Here is a 25,732-nt window from a genome sequence, read left to right as displayed (position 1 = left end):
TCTTTCAAAAAAAAAAGAAGATATTGTGGTTAATAAAATTATTAATAAAAATAAATTAGGGCCGGGTGCAGTGGCTCACGCCTGTAATCCCAGCACTTTGGGAGGCTGAGGCAGTCGGATCGCGAGGTCAAGAGAACCATCCTGGCCAACATGGTGAAACCTCGTCTCTACTAAAAATACAAAAATCAGCCAGGCGTAGTGGGATGCGCTTATAGTCCCAGCTACTCGGGAGGCTGAGACAGAAGAATTGGTTGAACCTGGGAGGCAGAAGTTGCAGTGAGCCAAGATTGCACCATTGCACTCCAGCCTGGGTGACAGAGCGAGACTCCATCTCAAAAATAAGTAAATAAATAAAAATAAAAATAAAATAAATAAAACATTCATAAAACTAAACAAAGTAAAAATCTAATCAGAATATATCATGAGAACTCAACCCCTCAAGATTTGTGAAGATGAAATGTGATGATTTTGTTCGGGCACAGTGGCTCATGGCTGTAATTAATGCCAGCACTTTGGGATGCCAAGGCAGGTAGATCACTTGCACCTGGGAGTCCAGGACAGTCTGAGCAACATGATGAAATCCCATCTCTACAAAAAATGCAATAATTAGTGTAGCATGGTGTTGCACATTTGTAATCCCAGCTACTACTCTGGAGGCTGATGTGGGTGAATTGCTTGAACCTGGGAAGTGGAGGTTGCAGTGAGCCCAGATTGTGCCACTGCACTCCAGCCTGGGCTACAGAGTGAGACCTACCTCAAAAATAAAAAAATAAATAAATAAATAAAAAGAAATGTGATTATTTCATGCTAGATTCATTGAATTGTATTATCAATGTTCTGATTAAAATAAACAACTTGACAAGGCCTGTGGTGAATGGATTTGCATAGCTGGTAGGTTCATTACTTATAGTTTTAACTATGAAGCAATAAACGATTGACTATAAACACTACTGTTATGTAAGATTTATCCTTTACTTTTTTTCCAAAGGGGATTTGAGGTGACTTGCAAAATTAAACACATATAAAATGGGTCAAAAGACTAATTATTTTTTCTTTTTTTTAATTGCATCTTAGGTTTTGGGGTACATGTGAAGAACATGCAAGATAGTTGCATAGGTACACACGTGGCATTGTGATTTGCTGCAAGACCAGTTTTTTTAGATAAAAGAAAGCACACAAGAAAATAGGCTTCCAAATAGATACTATCCTTCATATAGTAACTATATTAAGGAAAAATTATTCCAATACTGCTTTCTTAGACAGTTTAGGAGTTCTTTTGGAATTGCTTTCAGAGCCAGCTTACATACTGAAAACCTGCTTTATTGTTTTACATACTCATACTTTTTTTTTTTTTTAAACCCAGCTCGATTTCCCCATTTATTCATTAGTTGCTCCAAATAACCCTCACCTCCAATTAAATTCATCACCTGTTGAGGAACAAACATGTGCCACCAGGGAGGATATCTAGACTAATGTTCTGTAGACTCTAAGCGTAATTTTAAAATAAGAATTTTCAATGTTTTGAGTAGTGATTGCAGTACTAGAATAAATACATAGTGCCTCTGGAAGTATTTGTTGTTGTTTTGAGACAGTGTCTTGCTCTGTCACCCAGGCTTCAGCACAGTGGTGCAATTGTAGCTTACTATAACCTTGAACTACTGGGCTCAAGTGATTCTCTTACTTCAGACTCCTAAATAGCAAGGACTATAGGTGTATGCCACCATGGCTGGCTAATTTTTAAATTTTTGTAGAGATGGGGCCTTGCTATGTTGCCCAGTTGGATCTTGAACTACTGGGCTTAAGCAGTCCTCCTGCCCCAGACTCCAAAGTGCTGAGACTGTAGGTGTGAGCCATCATGCTCAGCCTGGGAATGATTGTTTTGAATGGGTGAAGGCTCATTTTGATGTTTAAGTTCTATTATGTTTGTTTTTAACAGACATTATTTTATTAGTCATATCTCATAATACAGTGTATTTTCATTTCAGAATTCCATTTTTGTCTCTATTATTTTGAGATAGTTGTCTTTTAGAGACAACTTATTTTGGAGCAAATCCATTGATCGTTAGGTAAAAATACTTGTCATTTGTAGTTTGTTTCTTTAACTGAACTAAGCTCTTACTTAAACTAAGCTACTTTTGGTGTCATCCTTTATTTAACATTTTTCTTAGTGGTTACACTGCTTTATTTTCTTTGGCCCAATATATCACCTATCTGTTGCTCTGATTTCTTAAGACTCTTAATACCTGAAAATAATAAGCAGTATTTTCTTACCAAAAGATCAATGCTGTTGGTATACTGGTAGAACTGGTTTTCTTATTAAGACTATAATATTGACAACATAGTATAGTTAAAATATTCCTGGGCTGGGCTTTGTGTTTCATGCCTGTAATTGCAGTGCTTTGGGAGGCCAGGGTGAGAGGATCACTTGAGGCCAGGAGTTCTAGGCCAGCCTGGGCAATGTGGTGAGAAGACCGCATTTTATTTATTTATTTATTTATTTATTTATTTATTTATTTATGAGATGGAGTCTCACTCCGTCACCCAGGCTGGAGTGCAGTGACGTGGTATCAGCTTACTGCAGCCTCTGCCACCTGGGTTCAAGTGATTTTCCTGCCTCAGCCTCCTAAGTAGCTGGGACTACAGGCACCTGCCACCCTGCCCAGCTAATACTGTATTTTTAGTAGAGACAGAGTTTCACCATGTTGGTCAGGCTGGTCTCAAACTCCTGACTTCAGGTAATCCACCTGCCTCAGCCTCCCAAAGTGTTGGAATTACAGGTGTGAGCCACCTTGCCTGGCCCACATCTTAGAAGAAAAATTAGCCATGTGTTGTGGTGGATGCTGGTAAGCCCCAGCTACTGGGTAGGCTGAGGCAAGAGGATTGCTTGAGCCCAGTAGTTTCAGGTTACAGTGAGCTATGATCATACTAGGGTACTCCAGCCAGGATGGCAGAGCAAGACCCTGTCCCAAAAAAATAAATAGTAAAAAATCTGAAGCAGCCCTTAATTTGGAAGGCTGCTCTTCTAATAATTGCTGATAAAAGACTTTGAGTATTGCATGAATCTCTAAATGGGGAGGAAATCTAAGCAGTAAAGAAACAACTCAGCTAGTTAATAAAATAATTCTGTATGATATATAATACTGTGTACACTTCAGCCATTTAAAATAGTTTATGAAAGATCAATTTTAAAACTTTCTCATTTGATAAAATTTATTAAGTTGGTTGAGAATAAATTAGGGAAGACAGATGAAACAAGAATCCAAAATAATAGAAGTTGTTAAAGCTTGTGTGATATGTTTAAAGCAGCTCATTTCATATTTTCTCTACTTTCGTGTGTATGAGTAGAGGATCTTAAAAAATATCCTTAATATTAAATTTAAAAATCAGGTGGCAGAAACTAAAAAAAATACTAATAAAGTGTTTTTTTTTTTTTTTAAAGAGCATTTAAATGGTAAGGTCCTTTAGTCGTTTCATTTTCATTTGAGATATTATAGTCCTTGTTATTTTAGTTTCTATTCTTTTTTTTTTTCCAACTTCAGAATTTTTGATACTACCTTCCTCAGGAAATGAAGTACTATTTCTATAGTCAGGCATTGCTTTCGAGGTGGTCCCTCCATTTTAGGAAATAAAAGAAATAATACTCCAATGCATTGTCTTACTTGTAGATGAAAGTCCTCTGTATTCTTTGAGATAAATACCCTCAATACTATTATTTTTAGACATATATTACATATAAAATATATGGCATATTTTAGGTGTATATTATATTACTTTTTAGGAACTTTTTAATATGAGTCTACACTTAGTTTCCAAGCTTTGATTCCCTTTATGTCAAATCTGTATCCCATTTAAACTTTTCACTAATATTGAATTAATTGCTTTGAATTGCAATAATACATGTTTTATTTCTAGATTAGGAAATTTAAAAAATTGCTTAATAAAACCCATTTCATCTCCTTTACATGGTAAATGATATAAAGCATCAATTACCAGTGTTTATGATCTTTACTTCCCATTGACAATTCTAAAAACATTCGAATGTAAGCCAGATTTTGTGTGTGTGAATAAATGTCATGTAATAATATTAGTTGTGGCGGCGCGCGGTGGCTCACGCCTGTAATCCCAGCACTTTGGGAGGCCGAGGCGGGTGGATCACGAGGTCAGGAGATCGAGACCATCCTGGTCAACATGGTGAAACCCTGTCTCTACTAAAAATACAAAAACTTAGCTGGGCACGGTGGCGCGCGCCTGTAATCCCAGCTACTCAGGAGGCTGAGGCGGAAGAATTGCCTGAACCCAGGAGGCGGAGGTTGCAGTGAGCCGAGATTGTGCCATTGCACTCCAGCCTGGCTAACAAGAGTGAAACTCCATCTCAAAAAAAAAAAATGAGTTGCATCAGTAAAGTTGCTAAGATGAATTTTTCGCTCCCAGGATCCAGGATATTTTCTTTTTTCCTCTTTCTTTTTTTTTTTTGGAGACAGAGTCTTGCTCTGTCCCAGGCTGGAGTGCAGTGGCACAGTCTCAACTCACTGCAACCTCAGCCTCCCAGGTTCAAGCAATTCTCCTGGCTCAGCCTCCCAAGTAGCTGGAACTACAGATGCGCACCACCATGTGCAGCTGATTTTTTGTGTTTTAGTAGAGAGGGGGTTTCATGGTGTTGCCCAGGCTGGTCTCGAACTCCTGGGCCCAGGCGATCCAGAGCCTGCCTCAGCCTCCTAAAGCTGGGGTTACAGGCGTGAGCCACTGTGCCCAGCCAAAGGCTATTTTCAACATGACTAAACTTGTTTTCAACATAGTTCTAACATAATAGCTACCTTTGATTCATTATCTCCTTTCTACTTACACATTCTCTGGATGTTTTATCATGCGGATATTGGCCAGTGAGGAAAGCATAAATGATAATGGAATCAAGTTGTATAGCAAAGATTTAGGTTAAACCTTATGAATAAGACACTAATACTATAGTTGGTTACCTGAGCAGATCATTAGGACGTTGCAGTTCTGTCATTGGGAACATATGTTAGGTTTTTTTTTGAGATAGAGTTTCGCTCTTGTTACCCAGGCTGGAGTGCAATGGGGTGATCTCGGCTCACCACAACCTCCGCCTCCTGGGTTCAGGCAATTCTCCTGCCTCAGCCTCCTGCATATGTTAGGTTTTGATAATCAAGTGAAAAAAAAAACAGACAATTGTAGGGGTCCGCATCAAGTGACCACATAGAGTTTTTTTATTTTCTATTTTTAATTTACTTCCTCAGTTTTTTCCTTGGGATGAATAGACTGACAACATTATTCAGAATACTTTGTTATTAAAGAATGAATTTATTTCCATCTAGATTTCCAACTCATTAAATATCTAAATTCTGTTTATTTCCTTAAGACTCTTTGAAGAAGATAGTGAAACATTTCAATTAAGTGGGATAGATAATGTTTGTGGAAGTATATGACCTAAAGTATAGGCTAGAGGAGCACACTGTTGTCCCATGGACCCAACTCAGACCACAGACCATAGTTTGGCTGAAAGAGTTTCTGTTTGTTTAATTGGGTCAGTATTATAAAATTGAGAGATTACAGGTAAAAGTCTAGGTTGGCTGTTACCACACAATTGACAACATTTGGCTCCCACTCCCACAGGGAAATCAACTACACTTGAGTAGCTACTTCTTCTAGGCAAGATGTACACCCTCACGTATCCCACTTCACACATTAATTCACTTGCCTAATCTTGACATGGATGTTTGTAACGTATTAGCTGAATCTGAATTTCAGAGTTGTCAGGTAAACTTTATGGTACCTTGAGAAATTGGTTATAAATATGAGTTATCTGTATACATCTGAATAAATTGTACATAAATCATGCATAGTTTTTTTTTTGAGAGGGAGTCTTGCTCCGTCACCCAGGCTGTAGTGCAGTGGCACAGTCTCAACTCATGGCATCCTCTGTCATCTGGGTTCAAGCAATTCCTCTGCCTCAGCCTCCTGAGTAGCTGGGACTACAGGTGCGTGCCACCACGTCCAGCCAATTTTTTTGTGTTTTTAGTAAAGATGGGATTTCACCATGTCGACCAGGATGGTCTCGATCTCCTGACCTTGTGATCTGCCTGCCTTGGCCTCCCAAAGTGCTGGGATTACAGGTGTGAGCCACTGTGGCTGGCCAATCATGCACAGTTTTTAAGAAGACTTCCTGGGCTGGATTCATTGACCCCCATTTTGTCCCTCTATACTTTCCTGGTCACACTGTGTTATTGATCTCCTAAAACTTATTATAAATATCTAAATGTATATCCCTGTAGTATACCATGAACTATGAGCTCCTTCAAAGCCCAGGATCATACATTATTTTGTTTTTTGTTCTCAGCTTCTAGTACCTGGTACATAGTAGGTATCCAAATGTTTGTTAAATTCCTCTAACTTTAGTACAGACATTTGAATGCTGTGATCTGTTTTTATTTTTTGAAAAAAATATATATATACTAGCTATTTCTATTTTTGTGTTACAAGCAGCTCCTTTGGTTAAAGACGATTTTTAAAAGTTATCTCAATAATTTTCAGTTTTTCTGTCTTAAATTGAAAACAGTACTGAAAATACAAGATCTTTCTAAGTATACAGATTGTCAGATGGAATACTTTTTGAATTAGGTAATTTTTTTCATTTAAAAATATTCCAATATTCTTAATACTGTTTAAACAAATAATTACCATTTAATTTTGCATTTGCTTGCGGTAAACTGAAATTGGCAGTCTCAAACTCCACTTATTTTACTAATTTATACATCTTGTCATTTGGGAGTGTGTTTTACTTTATATTACTGAAAGTATTGCCATGATATTTAGCTTTTTTCTTTTAAATAAATTAAAATTGAGATCATTTTATGAAATTTGCTTTGAAAATTTAGAAAGATAAGAAAATATATTTTTTAGGTCATTTGTGATCTCTTAGGTTAGAAATAGAATTTTTGCCCAGCTCTATTTCCTGTGTTAGGATTTTCATATAGTTTTGGAAAATGGAAAAAAGTCCTCTGGCATTTGTTTATATGAGAATTGGAAAGATCCTATTTAAAATTTTCTTAGTGAAAAATGTGCATTATCACTTTTTCTAGTCAGAGGGCTAGAGAACCAACATCACATAGCCTACAACTAAATAGATGAGCATGTTGATGTTGAGCATACTTATAACATAAAAACAAATAATTATTCTTGGGTTGTTGGATTCCATTTATGGTTTTCATTGTGACTGTTATGGTGCTGTAATGCTTTTAGATATTACATCTGGTCATTTCTCCTCTTTGGTTGAGTACCCCAAAAATCCAAGAGTTAGAGGAACCCAGTGACATGTCTTCAAAAACCTAAATACCTCTAGGGAAAATGACTCCCTATAAAGTTAAACATAATGCATATCTTTAAAGTGTCAGTATATTTAATGGATTATGTATCTTCAACTCAATTATTTTACTAAACTAGGTAGTGTCTTTATAGAGTACTGCTGGGCGCAATGGCTCATGCTTGTAGTCCCAGCTCTTGGGGAGGCCAAGGCAGGCGGATCACCTGAGGTTGGGAGTTCAAGACCAGCCTGACAAATATGGAGAAATCCCATCTCTACTAAAAATACAAAATTAGCCAGGCTTGGTGGTGCATGCCTGTAATCCCAGCTACTTGGGAGGCTGAAGCAGGAGAATCGCTTGAACCTGGGAGGTGGAGGTTGCAGTGAGCCAAGATCGCACCACTGCACTCCAGCCTGGGCAACAAGAGTGAAATTTCGTCTCAAAACAAAACAAAACAAAAAAACCTTTGTAGAGTACTATACTGGCTTACAAAGGGCAGATTTCCACTGACAGAATCAAAATTTAAAAATTTCCCTCCCTTCCAAATTTAGGTATCTGGTTAGATTTTTAGTAGCATGCAGTTGATTCTAGTCATCTTGATAATGATAACTAGAATCTTGATAATGACTAATCTAGTAGTTAGGTATAGATAGACTTAGCTAAAATGGGTATTTGGAAGCAAGATGAAGCTGCTCTGCTTGTTTTTGTATCCTTTTTCAGTCTATTTCACTACCCACAGTGCTGTATTCAGTTTCTATCATGTTAGCCTGATTGTGCTAAAGAAAATAAACTAAGACTTATTTCTGTTTGTCTTTCGACTTAACATTTTAGGATTGTATTCAGACTTGTATACAGATTGTAACATTCAGACTTGGCTTGTATTCCAGACTCAGGGTGCCAGAAAAGTAAATAATACACAATACTACTTAGGCTTAACTTCAGTACCCTTGTTCTGTTACGGCCAATTAGGCTAATTTTAGTGATGGTCAGAGGCTTCTAAATTGGAGGGCAGTAGTAACTCCTGTAAATACCAATTTCCAAATGGTATCTCTCTGTTCCAGCCCATCACAGCAGTTTTAAAACCAGCTTTTGTTTTTGTTTTCTTTTGTTGCTTTGTTTTGTTTTTTAACAGGAGAGCCAGTGTAACTCCTTCAAGACTGGAGTGACACACACTGCATCTGCATCTGCCTCATGTGAGTTCTCATTTTGGCAGCAGCATTCTGCTAGGCTGGAACCTCTGTAGAGGTTTCCCCTTTATTTTTCTAAATCTATAAATTACTACATAGTGTGTCTTGGTGACAGTGGTAAAAAATGCATGAGAGTTCCAAACTTCCTGCAGAAAGTTTTCTGCTCATCCAAAGGGACTTTGTCCTTTAACATATATTTTGTCTTGTATGAACAGCATCCACTCAAAACAGAGCCCACAACTTTCATCCCAAAACCATACAGTTATTTTTTGAAGAACTGTTTTTTCCTTGCAGATTATGGAGTAAAGAATATCTTTTTTCTTTTCTTTTATTTATTTATTTTTTCAGACGGAGTCTTGCTTTGTTGCCAGGCTGGACTGCAGTGGCGCAATCTCGGCCCACTGCAACCTCCACCTCCTGGGTTCAAGCGATTCTTCCGCCTCAGCCTCCGAGTAGCTGGGACCACAGGCGCGTGTCACCATGCCCAGCTAATTTTTGTATTTTTAGTAGAGATAGGGTTTCACCATGTTGGCCAGGATGGTCTCGATCTCTTGACCTAGTGATCCACGCACCTTGGCCTCCCAAAGTGCTGGGATTACAGGAGTGAGCCACCGCACCCAGCCTAAGAATATCTTTAAATGCTCTCAGTAACTTGAACTTTCAAAGCTTTGGTTGTTTTCTTTACAGTCTAATTATGTAACCTAAGAACACTGTGTGCTGTCCTAGTGGCTAAAGCAGTCCTCTTTTTTGGACTCTAGCCCTTAAAATAGCTTCTTCTTTGTCTTTGGATATTGAGTAACTTGGGGTAGGCCAGAGTACCTTCTGGGAGAAGAAATAAAGCAGATAATGTGAAACTATTGCCTGGGTTTTGGAACCACAGAAAGTCATTTGTGAGAGTTGAGCTTGAAGCTGTGCATCATTTACTTATCACAGTTGTGGGAGAGAAATTGAAATTAGAGCCTTTGCAGCTGTGGAGAGGCATAAAGCTCTAAGTCTGAGGTGATATATATGGTTTTCCATAAATATCTGAAGCTAGCTTTGAAGGGCCTGGTTGATTAAAAAAGGAATTCTACTTTTTATATTTTATTTTTATTTTTAAAGGAATGGTGGTACTTAGTAAGATTTAGGAATTTTTGCCACCAGGTCACAACAAATACATTTATTCCTGGAGGACACTTAGAATAAAATATCTACATTCATGCTCTGTGCAGCTGCCATTCTGCTTCTCTAACCTTGGTTGTACTATGTAGCAGATAATTTAATGACCTGGGAGTTCGTGTTGCTGAAATGATTATCCAGGAAGCTTATGAGAAAATGTCAATAGCTTGTAGGTCTTACTGATTAATATAGAGCTTGATGAAATAGATAGTGTTGTCAGGGTAGAACTTGGACTGTCTTTACTAAACCCATTCCCACTTGTGAGTAGAGAAGTTTATTTTGGACTAGTTGAAAAAAATTGGAGGGAGAAGTGTATGTTTCAACACCCAAGCTTAAGTTCTGATAGCTTATGTAATCTAGAAATTTATTTTTTGCAGTGGTAGTATATATATCCTGCCACAAAGAGCTTTCATTTGTTTTTTGAGGTGGAGTCTTGCTCTGTCACCCTAGCTCTGTCACCAGTGGTGCAGTCTTGGATCACTGTAATCTCCGCCTCCTGGGTTCAAGCATTTCTCCTGCCTCATCCTCCCAGTTAGCTGAGACTACAGGCACAAGCCACCACAACTGGCTAATTATTGTATTTTTTAGTAGAGATGGGGTTTCGCCATATTGGCCACGGTGGTCTCAAACTCGTGACCTCAAGTGATCCACCTAGGACTACCAAAGTGCTGGAATTAAAGGTGTGAGCCCAGCCTTACAAAGAGCTTTCGGATGAGACTCAGACCTAAATTTTGGCTTCAGCTGATATTTGTACTTGCTACAGAACTTCATGTTGGCAAATGAGGAAGCTACATCATATTTTCAAGAAGTACTCTGAGCTCATGAGAAAAAGGAAGTATTTCTGTAGGTGGAGAAAGGCACTTCAGTTGAACACTTGGGAAATTCTACCCTGCGAAAAAGTATAATGTGGCAAATGTGTTTTTATTTTCTGCTGTTCTAGGATTTGTGCTGTCAAGATGGGGATTTGAGACTTTTTCTTCCCTGTATTGTTTTTCACTGAAAATTCTGAACAAATTAATTTGAGCTTCAAATCCAGATTGTCTCATAGACAGGTTTTACTCACTAGTTACTCCATTGCTCTGTAGTTACCTGATTCTCTAACTGGAGAAAATTGCTGATTTAGGGGTGAATGTGGGTAGGAGTAATTAGGATTTGTTTTTTGTCTCCCACTTTAAGGCATATCCAGCAAATTGTCCTTCTGAAAAATTAACAGTTGAAAACATTTTATATGGACCAAATCCTATAAGAATAAATGTCAGCAGATTACCCAAATTACTTAGCTTTACTGGAATCTTATTTCATTAAATACTCTTTGAAATAAATGGGGCCTTGGTTAGGATTGAGAAATAATTTTTGTTTTATGGAGATTGTATTAAAATGACATTTACTTGCAACTGGAGTAGGAACATGGGGCATTGAGGAGGGTAAGGTGAAAGTGGTTATACTTTTAACATAACTCAAATTTACAACAGTAGGTGCCATGCCTTATGGTTTTATGGTACACCAGCTCTTTATAGTATATATAGCACTTTATTTTTTTAAACCGCAGTGTATATCATATAGATTTAGGAATTCCACACTTAAGTTTTCAACAAGTTTTTTTTTTAGGGGGAGGGGAGAGGATGAAGCAGGAGTTAAGGGGAAGAAGGTAATATAGCCAGTTTTGAAAATGTTAGCCATGGCTGGGTGTGGCGGCTCAGCCTGTAATCTCCAGCAGTTTGGGAGGCTGAGGTGGTCAGATCACTTGAGGTCAGGAGTTTGAGACCAGCTTGGCCATCTCAACTAAACTCCCATCTCAACTAAAAATATAAAAGTTAGCTGAGTGTGGTGGCGGGCACCTGTAATCCCAGCTACTTGGGAGGCTGAGTCACGAGAATCACTTGGATCTGGTAGGCAGAGGTTGCAGTGAGTTGAGATCATGGCCACTGCACTCCAGCCCCGGCAACAGAGCGAGACTCCAACTCAGGGAAAAAAAAAAAAAAGAAAATGTTAGCCAGGATTAGCATTAGCATTACATTATTAATACCCTTGCAACAACAAAAGAAATAAAGATGACTTTTTGGCATTGTTCTGATGAGATGAGACTCAAGTCTCTCCTAAAAGACCTTAAAAGTTTTAGGCTTCTGGTTTTAAAATCTGACAAATATTTATTAAAGGATTTTGAAAACCCAGCTTGCAATTTAAAACATAGATATACATAATATAAATTTTAAAGGTACAGGAGGTACATGACAGTCTCCGCTGTCTCTTAAAGGCCACTCTGTTCCCTTCCTAGGAGGCAACTAGTATTACTGTTCTGTATTTCCAGAACTATTCTATAGGATTGTTTTTGGAAAGGGAAAATTGAATCGCACTCATTAAAATATTAGCACCAACTTGGATAGGTATACTAACTGCAATGGGAAATCTGTTTGAGCCATAAGCTAAAGATGTTAATAGTAGATGGAAGAACTATCATATGATAAAAATAGTTGCTATTATGAGATTACAAGAATAGGTTGGATATTTTTGCCTCATTTGCAGCAAGCTGGCAGGTCTTTTTAGTTATTATTTTTAATAGGGCTTACTCACTTTTGGAGACTGATGGAGTCTTACCTAAATATTTCATTTGGAAGAAACTTATTTAAAGGAGCAATATTTTCTTTATGATTGAATTTCAGTAATAACTCTAAAAAGTTTTTTCGTTATGGAAGATTTCAGACATATACAGTAGTAGAGAGAACCCCCCATTACCTGAAATCCCTGTTCTTTGACCTGTAACACACTCAGTGCTCCTTTGGCGGATAAGGAGAGATTTTGTTTTATACACACTTGCATATACCCATGCTGCCATACTTCTAATAAAATGAATGATAATTCTTCAATATCTTTCTTTCTTTTCTTTTCTATTTTTTTTTTTTTTTTGAGACAGAGTCTTGCTCTGTTACCCAGGCTGAAGTGCACTGGTGTGATCTCAGCTCACTGCAACCTCCGTGCCTTGAGTTCAAGTGATTCTCCCACCTTGGCCTCCTGGGTAGCTAGGAAAACTGGCGCATGCCACCACTCCCAGCTAATTTTTTGTATTTTAATAGAGACGGTGTTTCACCATGTTGGCCAGGCTGGTCTTGAACTCCTCACCTCAAGTGATCTGCCCACCTCAGCTTCCCAAAGTGCTGGGATTACAGGCATGAGCCACAACGCCCGACCAGTTCTTCAGTGTCTAATTCCCAGTTCATAGATTTCCCTAATTGTCGCAAACATGTCTTTTTATGGTTGGTTTACAGTAATAGCTTGGAAAATACAGTTTTGATGGCATACATTGTTAGATCTGATACAGAAAACAGTTAATCATACTGATTGGAGAAGGCATATAAAGCAACTACCAAGCCAGAAAGTAATTTAAAAAATAGATTATTTTAAAAGTTGATTTTGAAGGATTTCTGTACCAATTATGCACAACAGCGAAGCCTTCAACGTATATAGACCTCCCTTACCTAGTTTTCTATGTACTTTTATTCTCACGATTAATATTACAGCTATGCATATTCATTTTTTTAAATTGTGGAAATGAAAGAATAAAGGAAAAAAATGTTTGGAATAGGTTTCCTGAGAATGAAGGAACTATACTGAATGGTTTGATAATTCAGCTTGTTGTTCGGCTCCTGCTATGTAATCTGACCTATTTCCACAGACTAACAATTGAGTTCTCTAATTACTTGAGGCAGTACAGAACATGGAGTGTGAGGGAGAAGAAGAAAAATTAGAAGGGAGGAAGAATTGGGAAACAGCAGAAATTCATTCATTTGCATTCTGTTTTAATTGGCTGTTCTTTCTGCTAACTAATGAAAATCTCCTCTTTGTGCAGTGTACAAGTCCCCGGAGTATGAGTCCCTTGGTTTTGAGCTTACTGTGGAGAGATTAGTTTCTATTGGCTATCCCCAGGAGTTGCTCAGCTTTGCTTATGATTCTACATTCCCTACCAGGTAATTCAAGATATTTTTGGATTAAGACTACTTTCCTTATCCCCCAAATTAGACATTCCAAATTCATCCTTAAACAACAACAACAACAACAAACCCCAGAAAAACATTGAATAATTCTTTGTTGTTTTTTTGGTTGGTTGGTGTTGATTCTAAAATTACCCTGAACTTTTCATGTATACCATATCTTTGTGTTCCTGAATTAAACTCAGTTTATACACCATATCTGGGTGTTCCTGAAATAAGCTCAGTTTATTGCAACTGAAGAAGACCCACTTATGGGTAAAAAGGGGGATTACTAAAACTGATTGGCAGTAATCACAGATGTTCCTATTTGGGGCTGTTGGCAAACAGGTACGTGTTTTTCTAATACACTTAACATGATAGAAGCTTGCATTTCTGGATTTGATAGGGAATATTTAGGATTAAGAAAATGATGTTTATTTGAGATGCTGTTGTATGTGTCCCACATATAACATCTAATGGAGGAAAATATAAGCCTTCTCAATTGTCCAAGAAAAAAGCCTATGTTTTAGAGTGGTACCAACTGTAGGAAGAGGAATTTTGTTTATACCTTGTTTGATTAAGCTCTTATTTCTTACAGAAAACAATTAAGATATCTGTTTGGACAGAGTCAATATTTTTTAGTTGCTTTAGAATTAGTTTTTAAGATTTTACTCACTTTAGCCCCTGAAATTATATCATTTTAGGACATATTTGGGTTGCTACAAAGTTTGAATTAGATGAGGTCGGTTCATGATGATTAAATAGTACTACATACAATTATTGCCTATATTACTTTGCATTATCAACAGTGTTCTTCATTTTCACATAGGGGACTTGTCTTTGACACACTATATGGAAATCTTTTGAAAGTTGATGCCTATGGAAACCTCTTGGTCTGTGCACATGGATTTAACTTTATAAGGGGGTGAGTACAAAGAACCTTTAGCCTCTTTCTAATGTTGTAGTCAAACAGTATGAAGATGACAGGGGAGATATATTTCCCTATTCCTTTTCATCATAAAGAGCAAATTCCCTTACATAAGATTAGTTAACATTTATTAGGCAGTCAGAACCCAAACTGACATATAGTTAGTAATTACATTTTGTTTAAATTAGGTGCCTTCCAATTATACAGCATACAATAAAACTAATCTTGGCTGGGCATGGTGGCTCATGCCTGTAATCCCAGCACTTTGGGAGGCTGAGGCGGGCGGATCACAAGGTCAGGAGTTCGAGGCCAGCCTGACCAATATAGAAACCCTGTCTCTACTAAAAATACAAAAATTAGCCAGGCATGGTGGTTCACGCCTGTAGTCCCGGCTACTTGGGAGGGTGAGGCAGGAGAATCACTTGACCCAGGAGGCAGAGGTTGTAGTGAGCAGAGATGACGCCACTGCACTCCAGTCTGGGCAACAGAGCTAGACTCCGTCTCAAAAACAAAACAAAACAAAACAAAAACACAAAAAACCTAATCTTGAAATTTACCCAGAAGAACTTTAGTAGTTTTGACTTCTTTGAAATTCTAAGATTTTTATTTTCTTCTTTCTAATACAGTTCTCAGGTAGCTGTTCAGAAGAGGTATGTATATAAAAATGCTTTGAAAAATTTTAAACTACAGCAATTTAAATGATTAAGAGATTTTTAATAGCTAATACATTATTTTTTAGATTCTAATGAACATCTCCAGACATTTGATTGTGTCATTAAAAACATTTTAAACATAAGGTTAAAATGAATATGTGGTAATAATATTTAAAACAAGGAGGCTGGGCGTGGTGGCTGACGCCTGTAATCCCAGCACTTTGGGAGGCCGAGGTGGGTGGATCACCTGAGGTCAGGAGTTTGAGACCAGCCTGGCCAACATGGAGAAACCTCGTCTCTTAAAAAAATACAAAATTAGCCAGGCATGGTGGCGTATGCCTGTAATCTCAGCTATTCAGGAGGCTGAGGCAGGAGAATCGCTTGAACCTGGGAAGTGGAGGTTGTGGTAAGCTGAGACTGCACCATTGCACTCCAGCCTGGGCAACAAGAGCAAAACTCTGTCTCAAAAATAATAAAAATAAAAAAATAAGGATAAGCTTTATTTTAAAAATAAAAATATTACCACTATTGTCACTAATTTGAACTTTTCACCCTAGTAAACAGCAGATGAAATTTCGTATCTACTTTTTTGTGTATGTGAAATGTCCCAATATTTTCTTTAAAAAATCATAATGCCGCAATTTGACAAGTTCTGTAACTGTAGCTTTACATTAAACATTTTCTCTACTGTTATGCTACCTTATTTACTACTGACATTGTATTAGGGTCAGAACAACAGCTCCTAAACAGAATAGGATGTGTGTCAGTCTCTCATGTAACTTTTCCATTTACTATTCATTCTTGATGGCAGAATAGGAAAAACACGAGTCTACATTGAAATGTTTAAAAATATAGTGTCTTTTTTGTGATAAGAGGCACATAAACCTGCTGAAATTATACCAGAGCTTCCTTTGGATTTGAGGTCACAAGATGCCCTTAGAAATGAAGCATTTGATATAAGACTCTTCAGTTGGCATTACTGACAGTACACAGACTCAGAGATCCCCATGTATACAAAGTAAGAACAGTGTGAAGTAAACACCCATCTTGACACATCTGGGCAGGCCATTGTTACATCTCCCTTTCCTTCACTGTTTCTTTCATGAGGAGTTTGTTCAGGATCCATGAATATCAGGAAACAGGATTTAGAATATGAAGTGATTATAGGTTGTACTAGTAACTTAAGCTATTTTATACACTGATATTGTCATCATAATTCAGAATCTCCAGATGAACCAGGGTTCTATTATGTCTAAAAAGGAATTTTTGCATTATGAGGGAGGGGTAGGCAGAGAAGAAAAGAGAAGCAGTTTGATAAATTAGTACTGTGATCACATTTACTAACTCAAGATCCACAGACTTCCTCTCTTATCCTAAATAAGCCAGTAAAGTTTCTACATAGCTCCTTTCCCTAATGCATTTAATAGTGTTTAAAAAATAAGTCATTTATGAGTAAATGCAGAATTATCCAAAAGCTGGCCTAGTACAGTGGCTCATGCCTGTAATCTCAGCACTTTGGGAGGGCAAGGCAAGAAGACTGCTTGAGCCTAAGAGTTTGAGACGAGCAGTAAAGTGAAACCCCATCTCTACAAATATCAAAAATTAGCTGGGCATAGTGGTGCATGCCTATGGTCCCAGGTACATGGGAGATTGAGGCAGGAGGACTGCTTGAGCCCAGGAGGTTGAGGCTGCAGTGAGCTGTGTTCACACCACTGTACTACATCCTGGGCAACAGAGCAAGACCCTGTCTTAAAAAAATAAAAATAAATTAATAAAATTAAAATGCCCATGAAAAGAGACTGAAGATAGAGGGAAAGGAAGAAATAGTTATCAAAGCTATTACAGTGGTAGACAAGGCTGGAAAAGAAGGGCTCCATCAGGCTTTGCTAATGAGTTAGGACCTTATTATTTAACAAATCGAAAGTTAGTAATCTGTGTGATAACTGTTTTCTTCCCAGTCCAAGTGTAGCATTTCTTCTTTTATGATACATTACCTCCCTCACGTTGATTTTTATTTTAAATATATATAGTGTGATTTGACACTGAGTTTACAGTGTAATTGCTAACTATATTTATAAATCAATTTGGGTTCTAACTGCCTAATAAATAACTGTTAGTCATCTTTATGTAAAGGAATTTTTCTTTACTGATGGAGGGAATAGGCAAGTATATTATATCTAAGGAGATAGTGTCAGCTTATTAAACCTGACTGAAGGAAGTATATTTTTATTGTTACTTTTCATTAAAGAAAATCCTGGAAAGCTAGATGATGAGGTACTCTACGAAGTTATAAATTATTGGGAACTTTCATTTCAGAAGAGTGACTAAAGACAGGGAGCTAATGTGATTTTATATGTCTCATTGGAGTCTATGCCCTTTGTAGTTAACCCAAGCAGGCATTTATCCAGGTTACTCTAAGTGTGAACTTTAAATTTGATTTCCTTTATTTAGATTGTTAATCTCCATGTATTCACTGTCATAATTGTGTATTTTTATATTTCAGTATTTTTCCTTTTCAGTTTCTCTGAAATGTTTTCTTTTAGAAGTGTTTCTGGATCTTTAACAAATTCTGTTTCACTGGCTTTTTTTCTTTTAAATCCTGAATTTTCTTCATGGTTCTGTTTTGTCTCTTCTCTTCCTTCCTTGCACATTAAGTGACTTCATCTCCTCATACTTTTCATGATTCCATCTAATATCTGTACATAGATGATCTCAGTTATCTCTCAAGTCTGAATCTCTGTTTTAAGTTCTTGACCTTTGTTTCTAGTTGCCTGATAAAAATCTGTTTACTTCAAGCTTAGTATAGCCAAAATAGAACTACTCTGACATCGCTTCTTACCTAGTTTTCATATTTCTGTTCATAGTACCAACCACCTGTCAGAGAAACCATAGCACGAACATCATCTATGACTCTTAATGTCCCCCCTGCCAAATCTGCTCAGTTTGCTGGGTTTTATTTTACTTTGGTAATCTCTCTTAAATACATTCTTCCCTTTAATTTCCTGGGTCACCACTCTAGAACAGGCCCTGCTGTTCTCATTTGGACTACTGCAATAACACCTAACTGATCCCAGTACTTTGTCTCTGTATCAAATTAGCTTTTACTAAAAAACAGGCCGGGTACTGACTCCTGTAATCCCACCACTTTGGGAGGCTGAGGTAGGCAGATCACTTGAGCCTGGGAGTTTGAGACCAGATTTAGCAACATGGTGAAACCCCATTTCTACAAAAAAATTTTAAAAATTGGCCAGGCACTGTGGTGTGCGCCTGTAGTCACAGCTACTCAGGAAGCTGAGGTGGAAGGACTGCTTTGAGCCCAGGCTGTCGAGACTGCAGAGAGAGAGAGAGAGAGAGAGAGAGAGAGAGAGAGAGAGAGAGAGAGAGAGAGAGAGAGACAGACAGAGACAGAGAGAGAGTGTGTGTGTGTGTGTGTGTGTGTATGTAAATTAAAAATAAAGGCTGGGCGTGGTGGCTCCGGCCTGTAATCCCAGCACTTTGCGAGGCTGAGGTGGGCGGATCAGTCACTATGTCAGGAGTTGGAGACCAGCCTTGACCAACATGGTGAAACCCCATCTCTACTAAAAATACAAAAATTACCTGGGTGTGGTGGCACACACCTGTAATTCCAGCTACTCAGGAGGCTGAGGCAGGAGAATTGCTTGAACCTGGGAAGCAGGGGTTGCAGTGAGCCAAGATCGTGCCACTGCACTCCAGCCTGGGTGACAGAGCAAGACTGTGTCAAATAAATAAATAAATTAGTGCCTTAACATCTGATGTATCCCATACATACATACATACATATATATATACACACACACACTTACTGTGTACTCATAAAAATTAAAAAAAAAAAAAAGAATAACAATTTAGTGGCTTAAAACAGTGAACATTTTATTTAACTCAAAATTCTGAGAGTGTCTGGATGTGGTGGCACGCACCTGTAATCCCAGTACTTTCAGAGGCCAAGGCAGGTGGATCATTTGAAGTCAGGAGTTTGAGACTACCCTGGCCAACATGGTGAAACTCCATCTCTAATAAAATACAAAAAAAAAAAAATTAGCTGGGCATGGTAGTGCATGCCTGTAATCCCAGCTACTCGGGAGGCTGAGGCAGGAGAATCGCTTGAACCCGGTGATGGAGATTGCAGTGAGCTGAGATTGCGCCACTGCACTTCAGCCTGGGCAACAGAGTAAGACTGTCTCAAGAAAGAAAGAAAAAAGAAAATTCTGAGAGTCAACTGGGAGATTCTGGGGTTGCACAGCTGATGTCTCTAGGCTTTTTCACATGTCTGTGGTTAGCTCTTGGTTAACTGGCAGCTGATCTAGAATGGCCTTATGCACATTCTGGCATTGGCAGGCTGTTGGCCGAGTGCTTCATTTCTATGTGTAGCCTTCTTTCTTCCAGAAGACTGTCTCACTCTTCATGCACATAGTAGTCTTGGGGTTTCAAGTGCTGCAAGGGAGAGTAAGCCCTAGTACACAAATGCTTTTCTAGGTTTCTGTTTGGATCCCATTTGCTGCTATACAAGCCTATATGCAAGGATAGAGAAACGGACTGTGCTCTAATGGGGGAGCCACAAAATTGCATCACGAAGAGAAAGGAAGAATTTGTGGCCATTGTTGCAGTGCATCACATTGTCTTTCTCCAGTTTATCCTAAGACAGCCATTAATTTAATTTTGTTTTACAACTCAGCTTCCATGGGATTATCCCTCTGCTTTAAAACTGTCAGTAGGGTCCTCTTACCCCGAAATGGTGTAGGACAGTAGCTTAATTTGCCTTAACCCATCTTTCTAGCTTAATTTTTCTCTGCTTCCTTTTCGCTACCCAAATTGGACTAGTTTCACAACTGGTCCATCTAGCCTTTAAGGCGCAGCTCATATGCCAGCATATGCATGAATCTTTCCTAGATTTTCCTCTCCTTAGTCCTCACATTTGCTTCTACCCCTTAAGTTCAGTGGTGTTCCCATCTTTGGTTTTCTCATAGGTTTTTGCACTTCTTCTGTAGTAGTTGTGATTTTTTTTTTTAACCATACAATTACATGTGTATGTGAGCCACCTCCCCACCACACTGACAACTCTTTTAAGAGATGGAACCTAAGCTGAACATCACACCTGTAGTCCCAGCAACTTGGAAGGCTGAGGCAGGTAGTACTGCTTCAGCCCAGGAGTTTGAGTCCAGTCTGAGCAAAATAACAAGACTCTGTCTTTAAGAAAATTAAAATTAAAAAAAATAAAGAGCCAGAAACTGAACTCATTCATTCATCTTCATAGCTGGCCATGCTTAATGTATGGAATCCTATCTTGCATATAGCCATCAAAATAATTGAATGAATCTTTTAATAATGCTATTTCCCAATTATTATAATGTCATTTTAAAAATTAGTTAATTTTAAAATTTTTCTTTCAGACCAGAAACTAGAGAACAGTATCCAAATAAATTTATCCAGCGAGATGATACTGAAAGATTTTACATTCTGAACACACTATTCAACCTACCAGGTAGATTCATTCTATGCTTATTTATACTGATGCTTTCCCATCTGTGACCATTAGTCTCTGTTCAAGGGAGATAATGAAATAAGTTTGAATTATTTCATTATAGCTTATGAATATCTGTTCTTCATTTTTCAGAGACCTACCTGTTGGCCTGCCTAGTAGATTTTTTTACTAATTGTCCCAGATATACCAGGTATGTATATACTATAATTTTTTTTTCCAATTGATTTTTAAAATTAATGTACAGGGTTTTAGAGAACTGGCCATTGTAGGTCTTTTCTGCTTTTCTAAAGTGAATTTAGTGCTAGTGAGAGATGCCACATTGCCAGCCTGAGAGATGGGACAGCACCAGCAGCTCCATGCAGGCTCTCACCTCCCACACGGCCCCTCTCCTTGCCAGTGTGCTGCAGCCACCACTTCTGATTGGCTTCTCCTGGGAATGAAGACGGCCAGCAGAGGTGCTAATTGTGACAACTGAGTGGGAGGTTTGTGTGATGATTATCTGTCCGAGCAGAATTACACTAAAACCCCCCAACTCATTTCACAGCAGCTACCCAGGAGCCATTCAGGGATGGTAATTTGATTCCCAGGCGGGGCAAGATTTGATTAGGAATAAATACTGTATATCTTACCAGAGGTAAAATTTTGTGTAAGTCTTAAGTTATCCTCTCCCTTTAGAGAGAATTATATAGCCAATACTGAAAGTTTAGCTGTATATGCCAGAGTTGGCTAACTTCATATCCTCTTTGGGCTTTATCCACTTCAAGACACTAAATTTGGTGGAAAGCTGAGTCGCTGACCTAAATAAAAAATGGACAGTACTTTTGTACTTAGGGACAGTGTCAGAAAACTCAGGGTAGAAAGAACCTAAACGACCAACTTTAAGTTTTAAATGTTTCTTCAACCTGTTTCTAAAGTCATAAAAAAAAACTGACATTTTTGGAATTTTGCCCTTTTAGCTTCCATTCAGTATATTTTTCTATCACTTTGTATTTGTTTACAATTGTTGTATTCCACTGAACACTGTAGCTATTTCTGGTGGTGAGAATGGACTTTCATTAGGGAGTAATTATTTCCTAATTAGCCACAGCCTTTACCCATGTGATATGGAACCTTTGGGTCCCCTGGGAATTTTTTGATATATATTTTATTTACCCTGTTTTGGATCCCCTGTCATGTTCTTTTTATCTTTCTGTAGTTGTGAAACAGGATTTAAAGATGGGGACCTCTTCATGTCCTACCGGAGTATGTTCCAGGATGTAAGAGATGCTGTTGACTGGGTTCATTACAAGGTACCAAGAAACTGCTGCTTCATCTGCTCGCTTTCTAGAATGTACTTTATGGCCTGGCATTAACTTTCCAAAAGGAGCAGAATATTTCCTTTGTTTAAAAAAAGGAAAAATTGGATTTGCCCCCTAGTGATAGCTCTCTAGAATACATTTGTTCCTCTTTGGTCTCCGAGGTAATCTTTCCCCAGTGATGGTATTTGGCTTCTGGATTTTATTTTAGTTTGCATTTCTCAAACTTAGAAGAGGTTTTATTGTATTTCATTATACTAAACATATCCTTTGTGGATGGCAGTGGTCCACTTTTTTGTCCAGATACCTCCCACCTAATATTAATTAATATTAAGTTTACATTATTATAAACTGTATTGAATAAAATATGAAATGCCTTTTAATTTTAAACTTAAAATAGAAACTTTTATATTTCGAAGACAAATTTTACAGGCAGGGTTGCAGCAAACGATACCTGCTACTTTTTCCTGGCCTTTTCTAGTTTTTCCACTTTACCATTTTGGTAAATCCTTAAGAAATGCATTTGAGTCTGTGGCTCATACCTGTAATCCCAGCAGTTTGTGAGGCTGAGGCAGGTGGATTGCTTGAGCTTGAGACCTGTCTCTACAAAAAGTTCAAAGAATTAGCCAGGCATGTTGATGTACACCTGTGGTCCCAGCTAGTTGGGAGGCTGCAGTGGGAGGATGAGCTGAGCCTGGGGAGGTTGAGGCTGCAGTGAGCTGTGCTCGAGCCACTGCACTCTAGCGTGGGCAGTAGGGTGTCCTTGTGTCAAAAAAAAAAAAAAAAAAAAATGATTTGGGTTGATTAGTAAACACAATTTTTTGTATAAATTACATGTTAAAAGCTGATTTTGTTAATTCCTTTGTTTTCTTCCCCTAGGGCTCCCTTAAGGAAAAGACAGTTGAAAATCTTGAGAAGTATGTAGTCAAAGATGTAAGTAATTGAGGGGAAAATAGATCTACACAATAGCTCATTTTACCTGTTAGGGAAATAATTAACAAGCTGATTTATAATGAAATGGACAAAGGAAGGTATTTCTTTGTCTTGGCATAGTATAATCTCCAAGGTATAATCACCAAGAATTTTCAGCTAGAGCACAGGTCTTTGTAGAGTTTTTCCTGTTTGTTGATAGGCAAGAAGACTCAGTATTTCATTTGTTTGTTTAGCTTCAATTGTAGTAATAGCAGCTAGAGGTTTACTGTATGCACATCACCATGCTAAGTGATTACATGCATTATGCCATTTAATCTGCTCTATAACCCTGAGTTAGGTATTATCGTTACCTCTGTTTTATAGAGAAAAAAAATCTGAGAAATAGAGGGATCAAATAACTTGTCAAAGGTCACACATTAAGTAGTAAAGCTAAGTCACACCCAAATCTTAACTACTGCACTAGATCATCTCAAAAATGCACATATATATTACTGCTATTTAAAATCCTTTAACCTGTCAACAGAGAGTAATGAGGAAAGCTTTAAAATACCTTAAAAGGCAGTAGTGGGAAACCTGATAAATTTTTTTTAAATCTGTGGTTAATAGTATTGTACAAATGTTAATTTCATACTTTTGATAATTGTACTGTGGTTATGTAAGATGTTAATATTAAGGGAAACTGGAAGGATATATGGGAACTCTACCATTTTCACAACTTTTCTGTAAGTCTAAAACTGTTTTAGAGTAAAAATTACACACACATAGTGCCCCAAGATGACATACTTCTTTCTTTTCCTACAGAGTAAAAGTAGCAGAATACAGTATTTTCTCAAAGTACTGTGGTAAAGATTTCTTGTTTTCAGTTTCGTACCTCCTGTTTTCACCTACCTCCCTTATTGTTTCGAGAAAGAACACTGAATGGGGAGGGTCCAGGAGAATTTGCGTGAAGGAATCTATTTGCTACAACAGAAAGAAAAGATACTTTTCTTTCCAGGCACATGAGGAGTTAGAATTTCCTCATTTAAGTGCCCTGGGTGTGGGTATTTCTAGGTAGCATCTGCTCATGTCATTTCATTTTGCAAGGTGTTTTATAAAACCATAGTATACACACTGAAGCCATATCTAATAATGTCTGTGTAGAACATTTGCTGATGATGTTTAAATCAGCCTCTCCCTACCTCTAACACAGCTCACATACTTGAAGAAATCTCAAGGTAATTTTACCTGTTTCCTGAGGCAGATATATGAGGAAGGTAGAGATATGTTAATAGCCATATAACCCCTATAAATATGCATATCATTTTACAAGTAAATCTATTATATACACTGTATGTACTACATATGTTAATGCTTTATGTATAGTGATAATGTGGACTTTTAAATGCAAAATTCTGAATACAACTAACCCTTAAAAGCCTCCCCCATTCCTGTTGTGGTGGACAGAAATCCAGTATATGACAACTAAAGTTCAAATAAGAATGTTTGTTTTTGTGTTTCACTCATTATCCAATTACATTTTAGGGAAAACTGCCTTTGCTTCTGAGCCGGATGAAGGAAGTAGGGAAAGTATTTCTTGCTACCAACAGTGACTATAAATATACAGATGTAAGTGCTTAATGTTTGTTTGTGTATTTATGCAGAGGAGTTATTTTGGCCTAAAGAACTGCAAAGACAATGAGGAGGATAGAATTTCATCCAATGAAAGTAGTTTCTTGCCATCTCATTTTCAAAGCAGAGTAAAAAGGCAAAAATATACAGAATAAGAGCGGTTCTCTAATTTTTCTAAAAATTCAACTATTTTCACTGATTATAAGTTGGCTACTTGAAAATTTTAATCTTGGGGTTATTTAAAACATCTGTAAAGATTAAAATGGCTTTTGTCTCTTTGGAGCATCATTTCTATGAACTTGAGCAGTCGCACCCTTTATGAATGTGTGCCGGTGACTTTCCTGCTGCTGGAAAACCTGCAGCAATAGATGGTGCAAAGATGTTTTGGCTCTTAGTCATCAAAATCCACTACCTCTTAATAACAGTTTTTCCCCATGATTAAAGCATGTGGAAAAACTGATCTAACTCCTTAGTTTCATCTTGCTTTTGCTGAGACACTTATAAGTTTATAGTAGTAGCAAGAAGTCCCATTTCCTTCAATTCGCTGTACATATAAACTTGATTTAGACACCTAGTGATTTGTAGTAAACAGTTTTATATAAACCATTGGTTCGTAGACTTAGTTGGTCTAGGGATGATAGTAGCGAAGCCAAGGTAATATGTTGTTTCTGTGTGAGTCATTAGTTTTCTCTATACCCCTACCTCATATGCTCCTTACCTCCAAATGTGTGTTCAAAAACATCTTCCAGAGGAAGTATGTATCCTCCCTGAAAATGTCAGAAGCTTTCCTTTTTAATATGGTAAATCATTCATTTCTGGCTTCTACTCCCAAGATTTCATAAAGTTTAGAGGAATCAAGGATGTGGTAAATCCTATGTTGAAAAATAAATGTTTTATGAAAAGCTTGTAATTTCTTTAGGTTATATGCCTTTTGCAAAAGTAGTATATGGACTTTACGCTAATTTCTTTTTTCCAGAAAATTATGACTTACCTGTTTGATTTCCCACATGGCCCCAAGGTACTATATGTGACTCAATAGACCATTGCTTTGATACTAATGAATGCATTTAATTATTCTGGAATATTGAGGGGGAAAGAATTGTTCAGAACCCACCCAGAAGAGTTCTTTTTAAGCCTATTGTCTAATCTTTATTAACATTAGAAGTAATCTAGGAGCTAGTAGAAT

The 25,732-nt window shown here is 37.7% G+C and overlaps 1 protein-coding gene across 18 annotated transcripts in view; it reads left to right on the top strand.

Moving 5' to 3' along the window:
- The window catches only part of NT5C2 (5'-nucleotidase, cytosolic II), a 195,670-nt gene that overhangs the window by 162,780 nt on the left and 7,158 nt on the right, over nt 1-25,732 (top strand). For 9 of the 18 annotated variants that reach the window (XM_078346406.1, XM_009010212.5, XM_078346410.1 and 6 more), the window contains 8 exons: nt 13,509-13,626; nt 14,459-14,554; nt 20,619-20,710; nt 20,843-20,900; nt 21,906-21,999; nt 22,885-22,938; nt 24,460-24,543; nt 25,523-25,564. In XM_078346406.1, the coding sequence (XP_078202532.1) occupies nt 13,509-13,626; nt 14,459-14,554; nt 20,619-20,710; nt 20,843-20,900; nt 21,906-21,999; nt 22,885-22,938; nt 24,460-24,543; nt 25,523-25,564 (638 nt within the window). Of the gene's footprint in view, nt 1-8,451; nt 8,513-13,508; nt 13,627-14,458; nt 14,555-15,183; nt 15,208-20,618; nt 20,711-20,842; nt 20,901-21,905; nt 22,000-22,884; nt 22,939-24,459; nt 24,544-25,522; nt 25,565-25,732 lie in introns of all 18 variants that reach the window. The other 9 variants (XM_035268955.3, XM_078346403.1, XM_009010211.5 and 6 more) reach the window with 3 other exon arrangements.

The sequence above is a fragment of the Callithrix jacchus genome, chromosome 12 (genome assembly GCF_049354715.1).
Source record: "Callithrix jacchus isolate 240 chromosome 12, calJac240_pri, whole genome shotgun sequence".
NCBI lineage: Eukaryota > Metazoa > Chordata > Mammalia > Primates > Cebidae > Callithrix > Callithrix jacchus.
The sequence above is the reverse complement of the archived record's forward strand: the minus strand, read 5'-3'. Positions and strand labels throughout refer to the sequence as shown.